At 31.5% G+C, this 15264-nt stretch overlaps 1 protein-coding gene across 1 annotated transcript in view; it reads right to left on the bottom strand.

Annotated features, from left to right (window-relative positions):
- Positions 1 to 3597: 3597 nt before the first annotated feature.
- LOC106687305 (uncharacterized) overlaps positions 3598 to 15264 on the bottom strand; it is a 16493-nt gene continuing 4826 nt past the window's right edge. Inside the window, exons 5-10 of the mRNA XM_014431114.3 lie at positions 10821 to 10971; positions 10607 to 10736; positions 9396 to 9571; positions 7790 to 7925; positions 6813 to 7138; positions 3598 to 5016 (exon numbers count right to left, since the gene is read on the bottom strand). Coding sequence (XP_014286600.1) covers positions 3994 to 5016; positions 6813 to 7138; positions 7790 to 7925; positions 9396 to 9571; positions 10607 to 10736; positions 10821 to 10971 — 1942 coding nt within the window. The 3' untranslated portion in view covers positions 3598 to 3993. The remainder of the gene's footprint in view (positions 5017 to 6812; positions 7139 to 7789; positions 7926 to 9395; positions 9572 to 10606; positions 10737 to 10820; positions 10972 to 15264) is intronic.

Raw genomic sequence — 15264 nt, 5'->3', positions numbered from 1 at the left:
GATAATTTATAATTTCTTCCCCATTTACGTAATCATGTGAAACCGCTCGTAAAATCACAAATATGAACTAGATATAAAATGTATTGTATGCTATTCTCAGTAATGTAGTTCATTGACAATAACATGTCTCCGTGAATGGGATGTTGTGGTGAGGCGCCAGATAACAAATGTTATCTGAGTTTTAGTCGAGACCGAGTTCGCGGCACCAAGAGGGGACAAATGTTAACATTTGTACTAGTTCTCCAAAGAACTGGTAGCAGAAAAAATATTTTTAATCGAGAATTTTTTATTCCATTTTTCCTGGGACCACAATGATAACTGTACGACAGACTTAGTTGAGCAAACACGTGAAGCAAAAATGATAAGACTCTTCCTCTCTTTTTGGAGGCAAGGAATTCCCGTTAGTGGCGTTCGTCTAAGAAACCTAGCTACCATTAAATCCAGTATTGACGTCCGTGAGTGATCGGCTTAAAAGTTGGCACATGACATTTTTAAGGTTGGCTCTGTACCTCTCAAACAGGTAGAGAGACCCACCTAAGGCCGTTTGTAGCTTAAATCCGTCATGGGGGAGTGGGAGTCGACTTTTATTTCTATTCCCCACAATGGTTAGAATTTTTTTTTTTTTTTTTTTTCTTACCTCCTAATTTTATTTATTTTAACATTTACAATTATATACAACTTACATCTAATATATAGACTAACTACTATAAAAAAAAATGGTTAGAATAGGTTGGTGACTTCTAGATAAACTCTCCCCCCCCCCTCCATGGCAAATATGTCCAGGGATCATAAGAAAAAAAAGTTGGCATGCACCCCAGGAGGAAATGAGAATCTAGAGGCACCTAAAACTAAAATTTTTTTCATAATGTGTCAATATTTTGCCACCCTCTTCCATGGTTTTCAAAATTGGTTTTAATACAATCTATGATGGCATGTCACCCCATTCTGTGATTTTCAAAATATATAATCCTCTTACCTAAGGTCTCAAAAACCCATCCAAGGTTCTTTTTGTTCAGTAAAGATTAATATCTCATGGTAATATCATTAAAAACAGTAACTTCACCATTCCTAATCTCATTAGTAATTCTTAATATTTTAATACCTGAAATTTTAGCGAGTTTCCATTGTTAAACCAAAGCAGTCATGTTTCATTCTTAAAAAACAGAAAATTTTAATTTAACCAATATTTTGATTTAGTCTAGTAAACCTTTAAGTTTCTGGGCGATTTAAACAAACTGAAAATAAAAATATATATATTAAAATAAAACTGAATATGATTCATTTGTATTTTTTATTTACATTATATTCCCTTGCTGTTTTTCACAGCAATAATAGTGAATAATAATAGGAAAGAATATTAGGTAATGGTAAAAATAACATGTATAGTTAAAAGTAGCTGGTAATTGAAGGAAAATAATCCTCAATGGGCTAAAAAAAAAAAAATAACTACAATTTCTCATTTTGTTCAATATAACCTACAATATATGTTCTGTAATATGAATTATTGAAAGTTCAATATCTCATATTAATATATATATGATAATATATATTATCAATATCAACTATAAAAAATCTTTAATTGGAAAAAAACAATTAGTCAATTCTTCATCTGAACTCACAAAATTTAATAAAATATAACTTAGGAAAGGTCATTCTTCAATCATAAGCAGTATAAATAAAATAAACAATTATGACTGGTCAACCAAGGAATGAATTATCTTTATTCATAAATCTTAATCACAAATGTCAGGTACACAGAAATTTCTTCAGTAACATTTATTTACAATATAAATCTTAAAAAAATATAGTGAATAACTTTTTTTTTTTTCAAAAATATATTTACCACACAGAATTTCGTAATCCAAAAGTAATGAGAAAAATAGTAACCGATATAACAAACAACTAACATGTTTTTCTTAAAGTAAAATAATAATATTTGACATTTTATTTCAGTCTTAATTAGAATTGTTACATTTAAATATAATCATATAGAATAAAATAAGACTCAAGCAAGAATTCTGGAATGATACAATTGAATGTACATGTGAATAAAAATGTTTCCATGGATCAGCTGTAATTTAAAGTAATCCAAAATTGATTTTAAACTTCTACAATAGTATATAGTGTGCCACAAACAAGATATTAGATACATCTAACAATTAAAAAACAAGTAAACTAATGAATTGATGTAAATTACAGTATTGGTACTTATTTAATTTTGTTAACATAAAACAATGCTTCACAAATATTTCAAAAAGATGAAATGTTGAATAAAATCAATACATGATTGAATTTAACACAATGAATGTTACAAAAAGAGTGACACACATTTTTTTTCTCCCATAATTTAATTGATTATGTATCCATAAACAAGTATACAAACAGCCTATTAAACAAGCCTTTTTAACTCCAGAATAACTTTTCTTAGTAAGTTCAGAAGACAAGTATCAATAAATAACTAGCAATGGAATACTAAGGTTTGCAAGTGAGGAATCTGATGTAGATAAAAAAAAAATTATATCAATATTGCATAGCCCATACCATCAAAACTTTGAACATGATGTTCCACAGTTTAAAGGATGTTAACTTTCTGAATAAAATAAGTGGATGTTTTACTATGAGCATAGTACTTATAACCTATTTTTCATTAGTTGATAATATTGAAACAAGATTATTTTCTTTTTAACATGCTAAATATCTCTTCCTCTTAAAGTCTGATCTACAATCACTAGTAAAGGTAATTTTTTTTTTATTAGAGATCATATTTCTGATTCCATCAAAAAAAGTTATATAAACAAACCTGAAAGGATTTCGAAAACTCTTCATAACATAACATATTATGTTTCTAACTTATCTATCTGCTATTGAGAAAGATAGTAAGCGTTTTTAACTTTCTGCATCTCTTTGTGGTTATGTACAATTTGGATAAAATCCATACACACATAACAAGAAGTAATTTTCTTTAAAATACTTCAAGAAATAAATTCAATCTATAACTAGATAAGATTTGGATCTAGTTCCTGAGTTCAGAGTTAGTGCGATTTGTGTCCAGAGACTTGAATATTTTTAAACTAAAAAAATCTTTAGCTCCATTTATTCTCGGAACTTTAACCTTACTCAGGCTGAAACTAATGTGTATGATAGGAAACACCAAGTCAAGAATGAAGTCTTATCCTTGACCAAGCAATTGGCCAAAAGAGATTTACCACCAAAAATATTCATTTTGTAAATTAAAAAAATATATATAATCTTAAAAAAGAAATTAAATATTGCTCCATTAAATAAATTATACAAATTATTTTCTAGTCAACCTATATAAAAATCTTAAGTGGCACAATATGTTTAAAAGATATATTTATATAACATCAAAATAGAATTTAAATGATATAACACCAGTTAATTAGTATCACGAACAATGTGATTATGATTTAGAAAATAGTGAAATAAAAATAATTTTAGACTTATGTATTTTATAATCGATTGTAAAACAATCTAATCATAATTTTTTATGACCTAAACTTAAAAATTCTTTTAGTTCAAAAAATATTTGAAAAACGTTTAATACTGATTTTATTTTTAAAAAATGTTCACAAGAATGAATGAATATAAACAGAGGAAAGAAACTTAATTACTTATATCTTATTAATAAGTTTTAAGATACTATTTGAGTCTTTATTTTTCATAAAAATGCTTTAATTCTGCAAGATATTAAGAATTATGTTTATACATATATCACAATCTTAAAATTCAATTACAAAATTAGTTAGTACTAACTTAACCTCATAATCGAGTTCTGTAGATAACTAACAACTGAATAAATAGTATTGTATAATATATTAACTAAATGAAAGTAGTAACAATTAAATTTTCAAGTCTTGAAAATAGACTAGCAGCTTTTCGGATTTCTTTCTAAAAAAATCCCTCATATTTATTTTTACATATGTGTATATACAGGAAAATAATTTTAAAACTTTAACATATCTTCATTCACATTTACCACCTTTGGAAACGTGATGAAAGTCGTTGAAACGGCCTAAAATTCCCTCTATATGGTCTGTTTACAACTGGCATTTGTGGATTTGGATTCGGTATAACAGGTGGAGGAGGCCGTGGAAAAAACATTGCACTTTGTTGAACAAAATTCTGCGGGCTCCCAAACTGAGGAGGTGGTCCAGCGAAAGGCGCTGACCATAGCTGAGGTGGATGTGGTGGAGGAGGAGGGGGAGGAGGTGGTGGAAGGAGTGGTAACATATTAGAAGTGTCCCCTTTACCAGAATTTGGAAAATGAGGAACACTGTTGTTACTATAAGTTGCTCCGATACTGTAGGTAGCCCCAGGTTTCGGGTAGTTATAACAACTATCATTATAAGGTAAACTATTGTTGTAAGGAGTAGGGTTAGGATTACACAATGAGGGGGCGTTCTGATTAAGGATCAAAGGACTTGCAATAGTTTCTTTAGTATTCATAAATCCTTCTTTTGATCCGCCAGGCTCAGGAGTTTCATGAGAGACAACTGTGACATCACCTGACATAACAACAGGAGGTGACAAATGTTTTGAATCAGTTTCTTTAGTTTTAATTTTCTCTTCATCGTCGCTCATCTCCATGTCTACATTTTCAACATTATCTTGATTTTGAGAACAAACTGAAGGAGATTTCTTAAATTTTCCTTCAGTTCTATAGTCTATGTCATCACCTGGCCAGCTCGGATTTGCAGAATCATTAAAATCTAAGAGATTCCTATCATCAACATCGGCAAACCTCATGTCAGTGTCTTGGCTCAGAATCTGCTCATCGGCTATAGTAGGATAATTAGCTTTTTCATAAAGTGGAGGGGATTCAGGAGACTCCCATGTTTCTTCTTCTTTGGCACATTTTTCAGATTTCGGACTTTCTGGAACTTCGTTTTTAGGACAAGAAGATTCAGCAGGTCCTTCTGAAGGCATTAATGTTTGTAATAATGCTGATAGGGATAATTGCTGCCATTCAGAAGAAGTGCCACTACTGTTACGGCCCTAAAAAAATAATAATAATAAAATGAATATAGAAAAGATGAAGTATAAAAATACAAACAAAGATGAAAAATAACAAAAATCAGATGAAAGAAATTTATTTAAAGAAACTTAACAAAATGTGTAAGGTAGGGAGGTAAAAAACACCCACAATGGGAAGAGAAGAGAGAAATCCTCATATATTTATCACAAAGTAATCTACAGTGACCACAGTAAAATATTTGAATGTTTTATGAACAACATACTTTGTTAACTTATAGAATAAATGCAAATGTAACTGCTTTAATTGAATCTTTAAAGACAGTCTTAATAAAATTTGAAGTTCAACTTATCACCTTCAGACTTTTATAAGTGATATCTTATAAATAAAATAATATGTGTACATTTTTGGCACATTAAATATTATCACTCCATTCTCACAATAAAACATATTCATTTTTGAAGAATGGCCACACAATTTACCTATAATAAATAAAACATGACAAACCTCAAATTCATCTGAAGCACTCAGTGATAAAGAAACTCAAGTCGCATTGGTTATTAGATTTTCAATAGTCAATTGCCTCCTATCTAAATTATAGCACTTCTTCGATGTATAATTTTTTAATAATTTATTTTATGTATATTTGTCTGTAAGTATCTCTGTGTGAGCATGAATGTGCAACTTTATAATTATAATAAATCATAGGCGTTGATGACCACAATGTTTTAGGGCTTGCAACAAGAACAAACTTTAACTCATTGTAAAAGAGCCATAAAAAGGTTTTAATATCAACCTGCTACCTATCACCTTAAAACATTAAGAGGGAGGATATCAAAAGGTTAAACCGATTAAGACCAAATTTCCTATCGTTGATGTTTAGAACCATAAAAAAAGTTTAACACCACCCAATAGTTATTAACAATCTCGAGTCAAAAGTGGTGTCAGTTCAAATCTGTTCAGGATAGTTGAAATTTATTTTGTGATACCCACAGAATGAATTTACATCATCCCTCTCTTGCTTTAATTGGTTGGTAATCTATAGTATAACCACCTCATAACCCAGAAATGGCTAGCTAGAGAGAAATTTAAAAAAAATTGATTAGTAATCTTGAAACAAAATGGCAGATATACTTAAGTTTAACTTCCGTATAATCAGATCAATAGGCCCAAAATTAATTGGTAATGTCATTAAAAAGTGACACCATTTCTACGCCAGTCACAATTGGTTATCAAATAACTATTGAGTAAGTGATGAATCTGTCTATATGACAACATAGTTAAAGCCCAAAGTTTGATTTATTTTTAATTTAATTTTTTTTTCTCCTCTTTAATTTCGAATTGGCTTTTATTTTTTTAAATGTAAGTTTATTTACCTTTTTTTATAATATAAATTTATTTCTAAACTCTTTGTATAAGTTATAAATACTTGAGAGATTCTCAGTTGAGTATATACATTGTTATTATCAAGCATCAATATACCTAGACTTCGCCTATTTATGGACCTCGAAACTAAGTGCAGTAGCATTAAGACCTGGACCTGGAAATTCTTAAAGCAGCCTAAATTTTCAGGGATAACATATTAAAATTCTAATCCTAAAAGCAGCCTAAATTTTTAAGGATAACATTAAAATTAAAACCCTTAAAGCAACCAAAATTTTCACAGATAACATTAGAATTCAAATTCTAAAAGCAGCCTAAATTTGTAGGACTTGGGATCAGGTGAAATCAAACACTACTACAATATATATTAAAAAGAGAAAACATTATTACTGTTAATGTTGAAAAGAAACTAAAAATTCATCTCAGGAAAAAGTACCTGAAATATATTAAAATTATTTCCACCGGCCACTCCTCCTAAAAAGCTTTGATCACGATGAAATGATTCATTTGAAAAACTTCCAGAAAATTCATTTGATGGGGCAGTTTTAGAATCAGAGGAATTGCTGCTAATGCCATTTTTTTCAATAGGAGTTTTTCCCTCATAATCTCCATGCTCTTCTTCTACATAAGTGGAATCAACTGGTTCTGATTCAAAATCAGAATTTGGACTATAAGGCGAGATGTTGAGACTTTCCTTTTTTGTTTCACTCGAAGGAAAGTAGTTACCAGGTCCAGAATCAGCAGGATATCGTAAGTCAGAATCTAAAAAATTATAGCAATTAACAAAGATAAATCAATAAAACTTATAATTTATAAGATTATTAGAAAAATAATTACAGTGTTAATCAATGAAAATATAATTATTTTTAAGAAAAATTCCAGTTCATGGAAACAGTTATAACTGAATGTGATATAAATAATTTAATTGATCATTCCACTTCAAAAATATTAAGTAGCAATAAGCAACAAAGGCAATTACTATAAATAAAGTTTACAATAGAGAGACAAAGTTTAATTAGCAACTTATTGCCACAAAAAAATTTAAGAACATTTTTCTTCATAGTTTATCAGGTAAACCTATACAAATAATAAACAGGAATGATCCTGATTTATAACAGGAAATTTGCATTCACATCACTTAAGAAGGGAAAATCCATGACTTTTTCAGATATCCTAGGTCTCCAACCTAATCACTGTAAATACGGGAAGTATTACAAATTATTTTCCTATAATAGATCTTATACCTCATTCTTTCCAGTAATCAAATAAATCAAAATTATAAGTATATTTACATACAGTAATATGTTGTTAATGTCTTTGCTCAAGAACAATAACATCCATTAACAACTATACTCACTGTTTACAGTTAAAAAAAAAAAAGCTGAGGACTAAAATAAATTAATATTCCCTCACATATATTATCCTTTGGTTCAGGCGACGGAGAGGGTGCATTTACATCAGGAGATGGGATAGGGCTCGGCATTGACTCAATTTTCTCTTCTAATTTACGTTTCACTCCTCTAACCCTCGTAGCAAAGCACTTATAGGCCTGTCAAATAAAAATTATTAATGTTTGCATTTAAAGAATAAAATAACATAATGTTAATAATAAATAAACATAAATTATTCAGAAATTGTTAGTAACACTAATTTATTCAATAAAAAACTTAAAATTTATCCTGTCAGAATGAAAGTGACACTAGTCGTTTTTTAAAATTTTATATATGTATATAAATAAATAAATGTTCCAATAAAGTCACCCATATAAGAAAGCTACTGCTGCAGAATAGCATTGGATTCTTGCCGAAGATGATGGTGAGCATACTCTAGGTAAATCATGCTAAAAAGGGCTTTGCTAGGTAAGCAAGGTGAGAGGTAATGGAATTATTAAATAATTGAGGTAATTCATTTAATAATCATCAGAAATGAAAAACATGGAAGACCACCAAAAAAGTTTTAAAAAAATGTGAATTGCAATCATTTTTGGATGAGGATGATGATCAATAGCAACAACTTGTGAATCAATCAACTGTAACACTAGAAGCCATCTTCATACATTTTAAAACCATAGGATAGATCCAGAAGATAGTATAGTGTGTTCCACTTAAACTGAAGAGACAGCAAGAAAACTGAAAAAACAACTTGTAAAATGCTGCTTGTCTAGTACAAAAAGAAGCGCATCACACCATAAGAAAATGGCTCGATGACTCAAAACAGGAACAATTTTATTTGGCATCTTCTAATTGTCAGGAATATGAAAAATGATGTGTGATACTTTGAATAAAATAATGTTTTTCATTTTCATACAATAAACCTATAAAAATTATTAATACCTGGTATTGCAGAGTCACCCACCAAAGAAAAGTGTAGAAACATGGCTGCTATTATGAGAAAAGAGGAAGCATTATAACTCTGCAGTGGATACCAGGCCATGGTGGTATATATGGCAATGAACAAGCTGAGAAGTTGGCTAAGCTCGCTTGAGCGGAGAACCGACAACTTTCTGATGGAACAGTGAAATCTATAATAAGTTCCCATTATAAGGACAGGACATGCGCCAGACACTAAGTTCAAACAGAAGGTAAAAAGTGGGAGAGCCTACTGAATAAGGAAGAACAAATCCCCGGCAATCTTAGCAGAGCTGAGGGAATGGCTTGTTTCTGCCCAGTAACAAAACATGATCTACTCCACAAACACCCCCTTCAAATAGGCATCGCAGATTCACTGACATGCCCTCTATGCAACATAGGTGGCACGGATGGAGATCATATTCTAACGTTTATTGGTTTAAAAAATATTCAACAAGATACAAACCAACTCAAAGCAAAAGTAAATTTATTGGGCTGTGAGAGGGGCTTACTAGTCTACTTCCTATGGCAGAAAAAATAAAAAAATACACCTAATATAATCTAAATTTAATTTCTCACAGCAAGTTTATCTACATTTTAGTAACTTTTCAAGCCAACCTTACAACTTATTTTTATTGTTGTCAAAACAAAATTAATGACAAATAATTTACATTCACAACAATTTTAGCTTCTTGAAACTCTCTTTCATAATACTCTTCAGCTATTTCAAGATAATCAATAAGACTTTGGCGTTCATTCATTTCAGTTTCAAGCGAAGTAATATATGCATTACAAGATGCTGCACCACCATCTATTTCATACAAAAGTTCGTCACCATGTTCTCTATCTGAAAAAAACAAAAAAAAGTTGATATTTATAAAAATAGTTGGTTGTACCTTAAATGGACAAATAAAAAGAGAATGAGTAATATTGGAAGAATCATTTTATTTGGATCATAGAAGAGCTGAAAATCGCCAATAAGTACAAGGATAGGGTGAAAAACACATAATTAATGATACAAATGAAGTTATTAGTACCAACGTTTCGGCCAGAATTTCTAGCTTCCATCAGGGCTAAGATAATAACAAAAAGTAAGATAAAAATCAATGAATAAAAGGACATACAGAATGATTAGAAAATAAGAAAATAGCTAGCATTTGGATATATAAATAGTGTTGACAGACATGAATAGTTTTAAGTATTATAAGAAGATAAAGGCTGTATGAGAAGAGTAATATTAAAATTAAGTTATTTGAAAAACAGATAATAAAATACATATGAAAATTTAGTTGGTAAATATATGTACGAAATGAAAATCATTAAAAATAAATGTATAGGAAGATGTTCAGGGTTGCGGTCAAAACTCCTTTGACCGCAAACCTGACCATCTTCCTATACATCAATTTTGACGGTCAACTATATATATAGATCCATTAAAAATAAAGTAATTAAAGAAGTGAGATATTAAAACGTGTATACATAGGTAATTAAATACGAAAGTAAAATAACAGGATCAAGGAAATAAAAATATGAAGTTACATAATACAAAAGAATCAAAGAAACATGAATAATTTAAATTAAATTTATGGAAAAAAAGAGAAAGAAAATATATGTAGTTAAAGAAGTACTAAGTAAAATACTAGAAATAAGAAACAAAATATAAAGTTGACTAAGACAAAAGAATAATTAGTAAGTATAAATATGAATTTCTGTTAATTTAAAAACCGACAAACAGAAATTATAAGATTTTACTTATTCATGCTCAACACCGACTGCAACGCCAAACATCTTCTCCTCATATATATTATCCATGATCAACTATCTTTTCATCATTATAATTAATAATAATAGATTATTTTTAAAATAAATAACATCTCATTACCTTTTAGAGAGGTTCTGAATTTATCAACATCAGTAAAAGAAATATGATTTTTATTTAGTGTATTTAGTTTAGTATCTGTATCCTCTTCTAATTCTTTGCATCTTCGAATTTTTGAATACATTATAGATGACTAAAAATTTACAAAAGTATTACAAATACTGCAAGTGAAAACAATAAATTAAAATCTAAAAATAAATAAGACTTATTAAACTACCTGAAATTCCTGAACATCGACACTTTGGATGTTTTTGTGTATTCGATTCAAGACATTACTCAGTTCAACTAAAAAGTTTTCCTCATAAACTCCTCTTTCACTCCAAATTTTAAATAATCTCATTACTTTGTTACGAATATGGTTGTCCTCTCTATAAATCATTTATAAAATAACTTATTAACTGATGTCAGTACAAAAACATTACAAAACTTTTTAAATACATAAGAATTTCATAGGGTATTGTTAAACAAAAACAGAATTGACAATGAAGTCACTAAATTTTATAAGTTTGTTATCATCAGCATCCAGTCTAAACCTCTAATATCTTCGTGAGGGATTGACATTTTTGTATGTCATCTAGGTAACCAAATAAAACAATAGGTTTTTAAATTATTATCAACAGCTCATACAAAGAATTTTACCAGAAAGTATAACATTTCAAAAATATTTTAACGATAAATAAAAAATTTACATTGTAACAATATTAGCTGGAAAAAAACTGTAAAATATCATAAAATTATGAAGGAAACAAATTCTTTTCATGCTTTTAAAGTTAGTAGAACACTAATAATTGAAGAAACCAAAACAAGAATTTGTTTAGAGTAATAAAATTTGAATTAAAACTTAAAAATTAAAACAAAAAATAATTTATAATTAAATGAAACTACATTCAATTTTGTTTAAAAAAAACAAAGTTAGGGTACCCATCAGCTAAATTTAAATCCAATAATGAATTTAATACCTTAATTTAATTTTGTATCCATAAGTTCAAAACATTGAAAAAGTGGTGTGAAACCTGCTACTCATGTCCTCTACGGTAGCCTTACTTATTGTACCCTTAAAACATTAACTTACAATGAGTAGCAGTCAGTGTACGTCATGCCACAATCTTTTAAGAGGAGATCATAACACAAAAAATAATAGAAAGGAAGGCTTCCAAAGCCACCTACCTCCCAAATCCCCGAACTAGGAACAGTCTCATTTTACCATTAAAACATTTACTTAAGGTAGGAATTAGAGGAGAGTCTTACATTGAAATATTAGCTAAATCCAGCAGCAATGAAAAATTGACTGAAATCGGAAAACAGTGAATATCACATAATACATATTACATTAAAACATTCTATTTACTTCTGTAACTATAATTGTAATCATAAAAAATTTTAAAATATGAGGAAATTTAATCTCACCTATCATCTGACCTGATTGGTCAATTCTTAAGAGTTCGAAAAAAAAGAGAATGAGAAGAGTATCAAGAAAATAAACGGAAAGAGGAAAGGAGGAGAAAGACAATAGTTGAAGGAATTTCTATAAACAATCAACATCAGAACAGACAAATGGCAGATGACTTCATTATATTAGTAAGAACTTCATTGTGATTTTCTTAGTTATAAACACTAATACAAGTTTTCTGAGAAGAGCATACAATCAGGTAAGAAACAATTTTATAGAGTATAACCAATAGAATAAGGTAATTAAGTAATTTTTTTAAAAATATCTTTATTGAAATTTACAACTGTACATTATATAATACATTCAGTAAATTTGATCTTAGTTAAAATGGAGTTTTCTGAGAAGAGCATACAATCAGGTAAGAAACAATTTTATAGAGAATAACCAATAGAATAGGGTAATTAAGTAATTTTTTTAAATATCTTTATTGAAATTTACAACTGTATATTATATAAAACATTCAGTAAATTTGATCTTAGTTAAAATGGAGTGTTACAGGCGTGCAGAGAAACTACCCATTGGTAGCATTCTAATGACATTTTACATTAGCAGGTCTCGTGGCCATCTTCTTTTCAGGTGCCTCAGAGGAATGTCAGGAATGAAAGAGAGTGGGGGAGTAGAAACTAGGGGGTTTGAGTGGTTAGGAAGTTTATAATGGAAGGAGTGATATCTGGTTTAGGCTAGATCGGTTGCATAGGGAACATTAAGGTCTTTATGTATGATTTTATTTGTGAAAAAGTAAGGAGCATTGAGGATTTTACTAAGGATTTTGGATTGTAAGGATTGGATACACTCTCCGCAGAACTCATCACGTGCGGTGGGAACGAACTGGGGAAGAATATACAGAGATCTCCTCATCACTGTTTGGACAGATGAAGTTCTACCGGACCCATAGACCAAGTCGCTCATTTGTCCTATATTTAAGAAGGGTGATCAACTAAAGTGCTCAAATAACAGAGTGATCTCCCTCCTGTCTGCTGGATAGAAAGTCCTGTAAAACATCCAGTTCGAGGGTTTGCTGCCCTATGCTGAGAGGGCACTAGGCCGATACCAGTGCGGATTCAGAAAAGCCAGGTCCGCGACTAATCAGATATTCTGCCTCAAGACGATTCTCGAGCGAGGAAGGGGATTTAAGATTAAAACTCACCACCTCTTCATTGATTTAAGGATAGCTTGAATAGGGAAGAATTATATGAGGCTCTAAAGCATTTAGCAAGCTCATAAACCTCATGAGGCTAACAATGAACAACGGTAAGCTGCATGGTTCAGATCGGTGGAGAGCGATCGGAGGAATTCCCCTCAATAAAGGGATTACGTCAGGGAGATGCCTTAGCTTGTTTTCTCTTTGATCTTGCACTCGAGAAGGTAGTGAGAGATGCAGGGATACAGACCAATGGCAACATCTTTAATAGATCTGTACAGCTCCTTGCGTACACGGATTATATAGATATCATAGGATGTTCCTTCCAGGCTGTATCAGATGCTTTCCTTGCTCTGGTGGGTCCTGCAAGAAGACTTGGCTTGGAAGTCAATTCAGAAAAAACAAAATATATGATTACGGGAGAGGTGCCTAGGCCTGGAGAGGAGGTGACCTTCAGAGAATACCAATTTGAGAAAACTAATGTTTTCGTATAACATAGCTCATTGGTAACTCCAGAAGAGATTCGGCGTAGGATCGTAGCAGCTATTTACAGAAAATCAAAGCTTTGTCTTTATAAGACGATAGTGCACCCAGTTTTGCTGTATGTATTAGACTACCTCCCAGGCTTGTGAACAAGAACTCCTAGTCTTTGAAAGAAGAATCCTCAGACGTTTATATGGTGATGTTCTCATCGGAGGAGAGTGGAAAAGGAGGAAAAACCAGGAGCTTTACACTATGTTTAAGGAGCCTGATATAGTTCAAGTGATGAAAATTGCAAGACTGAGATGGGCAGGACACGGCGTTAGAATGAGCAGTGAGGATCCACCAAGACAATTACTGATGGAGCCACTCCATGGTACCAGCAGAAGAGGAAGACCAAAGCTGCGATGGGCTGATGGTGCTGCTGCTAATGCAACAAATATGCTGAGGCTTTGGAATTGGATGGTGGCTGCAAGGGACTGAGATAATTGGCAGACGCTACTGGAGGAGGCCAGGATTCAACAACTGATTGTAGAGCCACACTAGTAATAGTAGTAAGGATTGGATACAAGATGGATTGGATACAAGATGAATTCGAAGGTTTAGTGGAGCCCCAAAGCTCAACTCCATATGTTCAGACTGGCCTTATTACATTCATGTAGATCAGTCTTTTGTAATTAGTTGGAAGTTTAGACCGTTTGTCTAGTAAGTGCTGTAATAGTCGAAATCGACCTGCAGTTTCCTGTCTTTTAAGTCTTGTGTGAGGATTCCAGGTCAATCGTTTGTCCAGATGTAGTCCAAGGTAGCGGATCTGTTTGACAGGGGTAAGAGTAACATTATTAAATGGAACTGTAAGGCAGTTGGACGAGGTTTACGACGAAGGGTAAAGGTAATTTGATAAGAATTGTTGGAATTGATCTTAATCCTCCAATTACGACACCATTCTTCAAGGGCTTGGAGGGTTTGGGATACAATTAATGGGTTATTATTAACTGTGAGCGCACATGTGTCATCAGCATAAGTGGTGAGGATAGTGTTAGGATTGGTTGGAATGTAAGCTGTATAGACGGTATAGAGGATGAGTGGGAACGATGATACTACCTTGAGGAACATCAGCGGACTGAGAATAGAGGGGTGAATAGGAGCCTGTGTGGTTTACTTGGAATAATCTATCGATGAGAAAGGGACGAATGATGAGGAAGTATATAGGAGGTAGGAATTTACGGAGTTTGTAAAGCAGTCCCGAGTGCCAGACTCGATCAAAAGCCTGTTCTACATTGAAAAAGACTCCCGTGCAATACATTTTCCGCTCCAAAGAAGACGAGACAACGTCCACTACATGATGACATTGCTGGATAGTGGAGTAGGATGTTCGGAATCCAAACTGGTGATCATGGATTATATGATTGGAATCTAGGATGGGGTATAGGCATTTCAAAATGAGTTTTTCGAGGATTTTGCCCATGATCAGTAATAAAGAGATTGGATGATGGGTATTCTGGTGGCTTTTGGGGTTTGAGGATCATTTTAACTATATATAATTTCTGGGGGTCAGGAAAATAGGTGGAACGGAGTACAGTGTTATATATA

Source organism: Halyomorpha halys, unplaced genomic scaffold (genome assembly GCF_000696795.3).
Source record: "Halyomorpha halys isolate HHAL.00 unplaced genomic scaffold, Hhal_1.1 Scaffold945.1, whole genome shotgun sequence".
NCBI classification, from domain to species: domain Eukaryota; kingdom Metazoa; phylum Arthropoda; class Insecta; order Hemiptera; family Pentatomidae; genus Halyomorpha; species Halyomorpha halys.
This window is presented reverse-complemented; position numbering and strand designations above follow the sequence as displayed.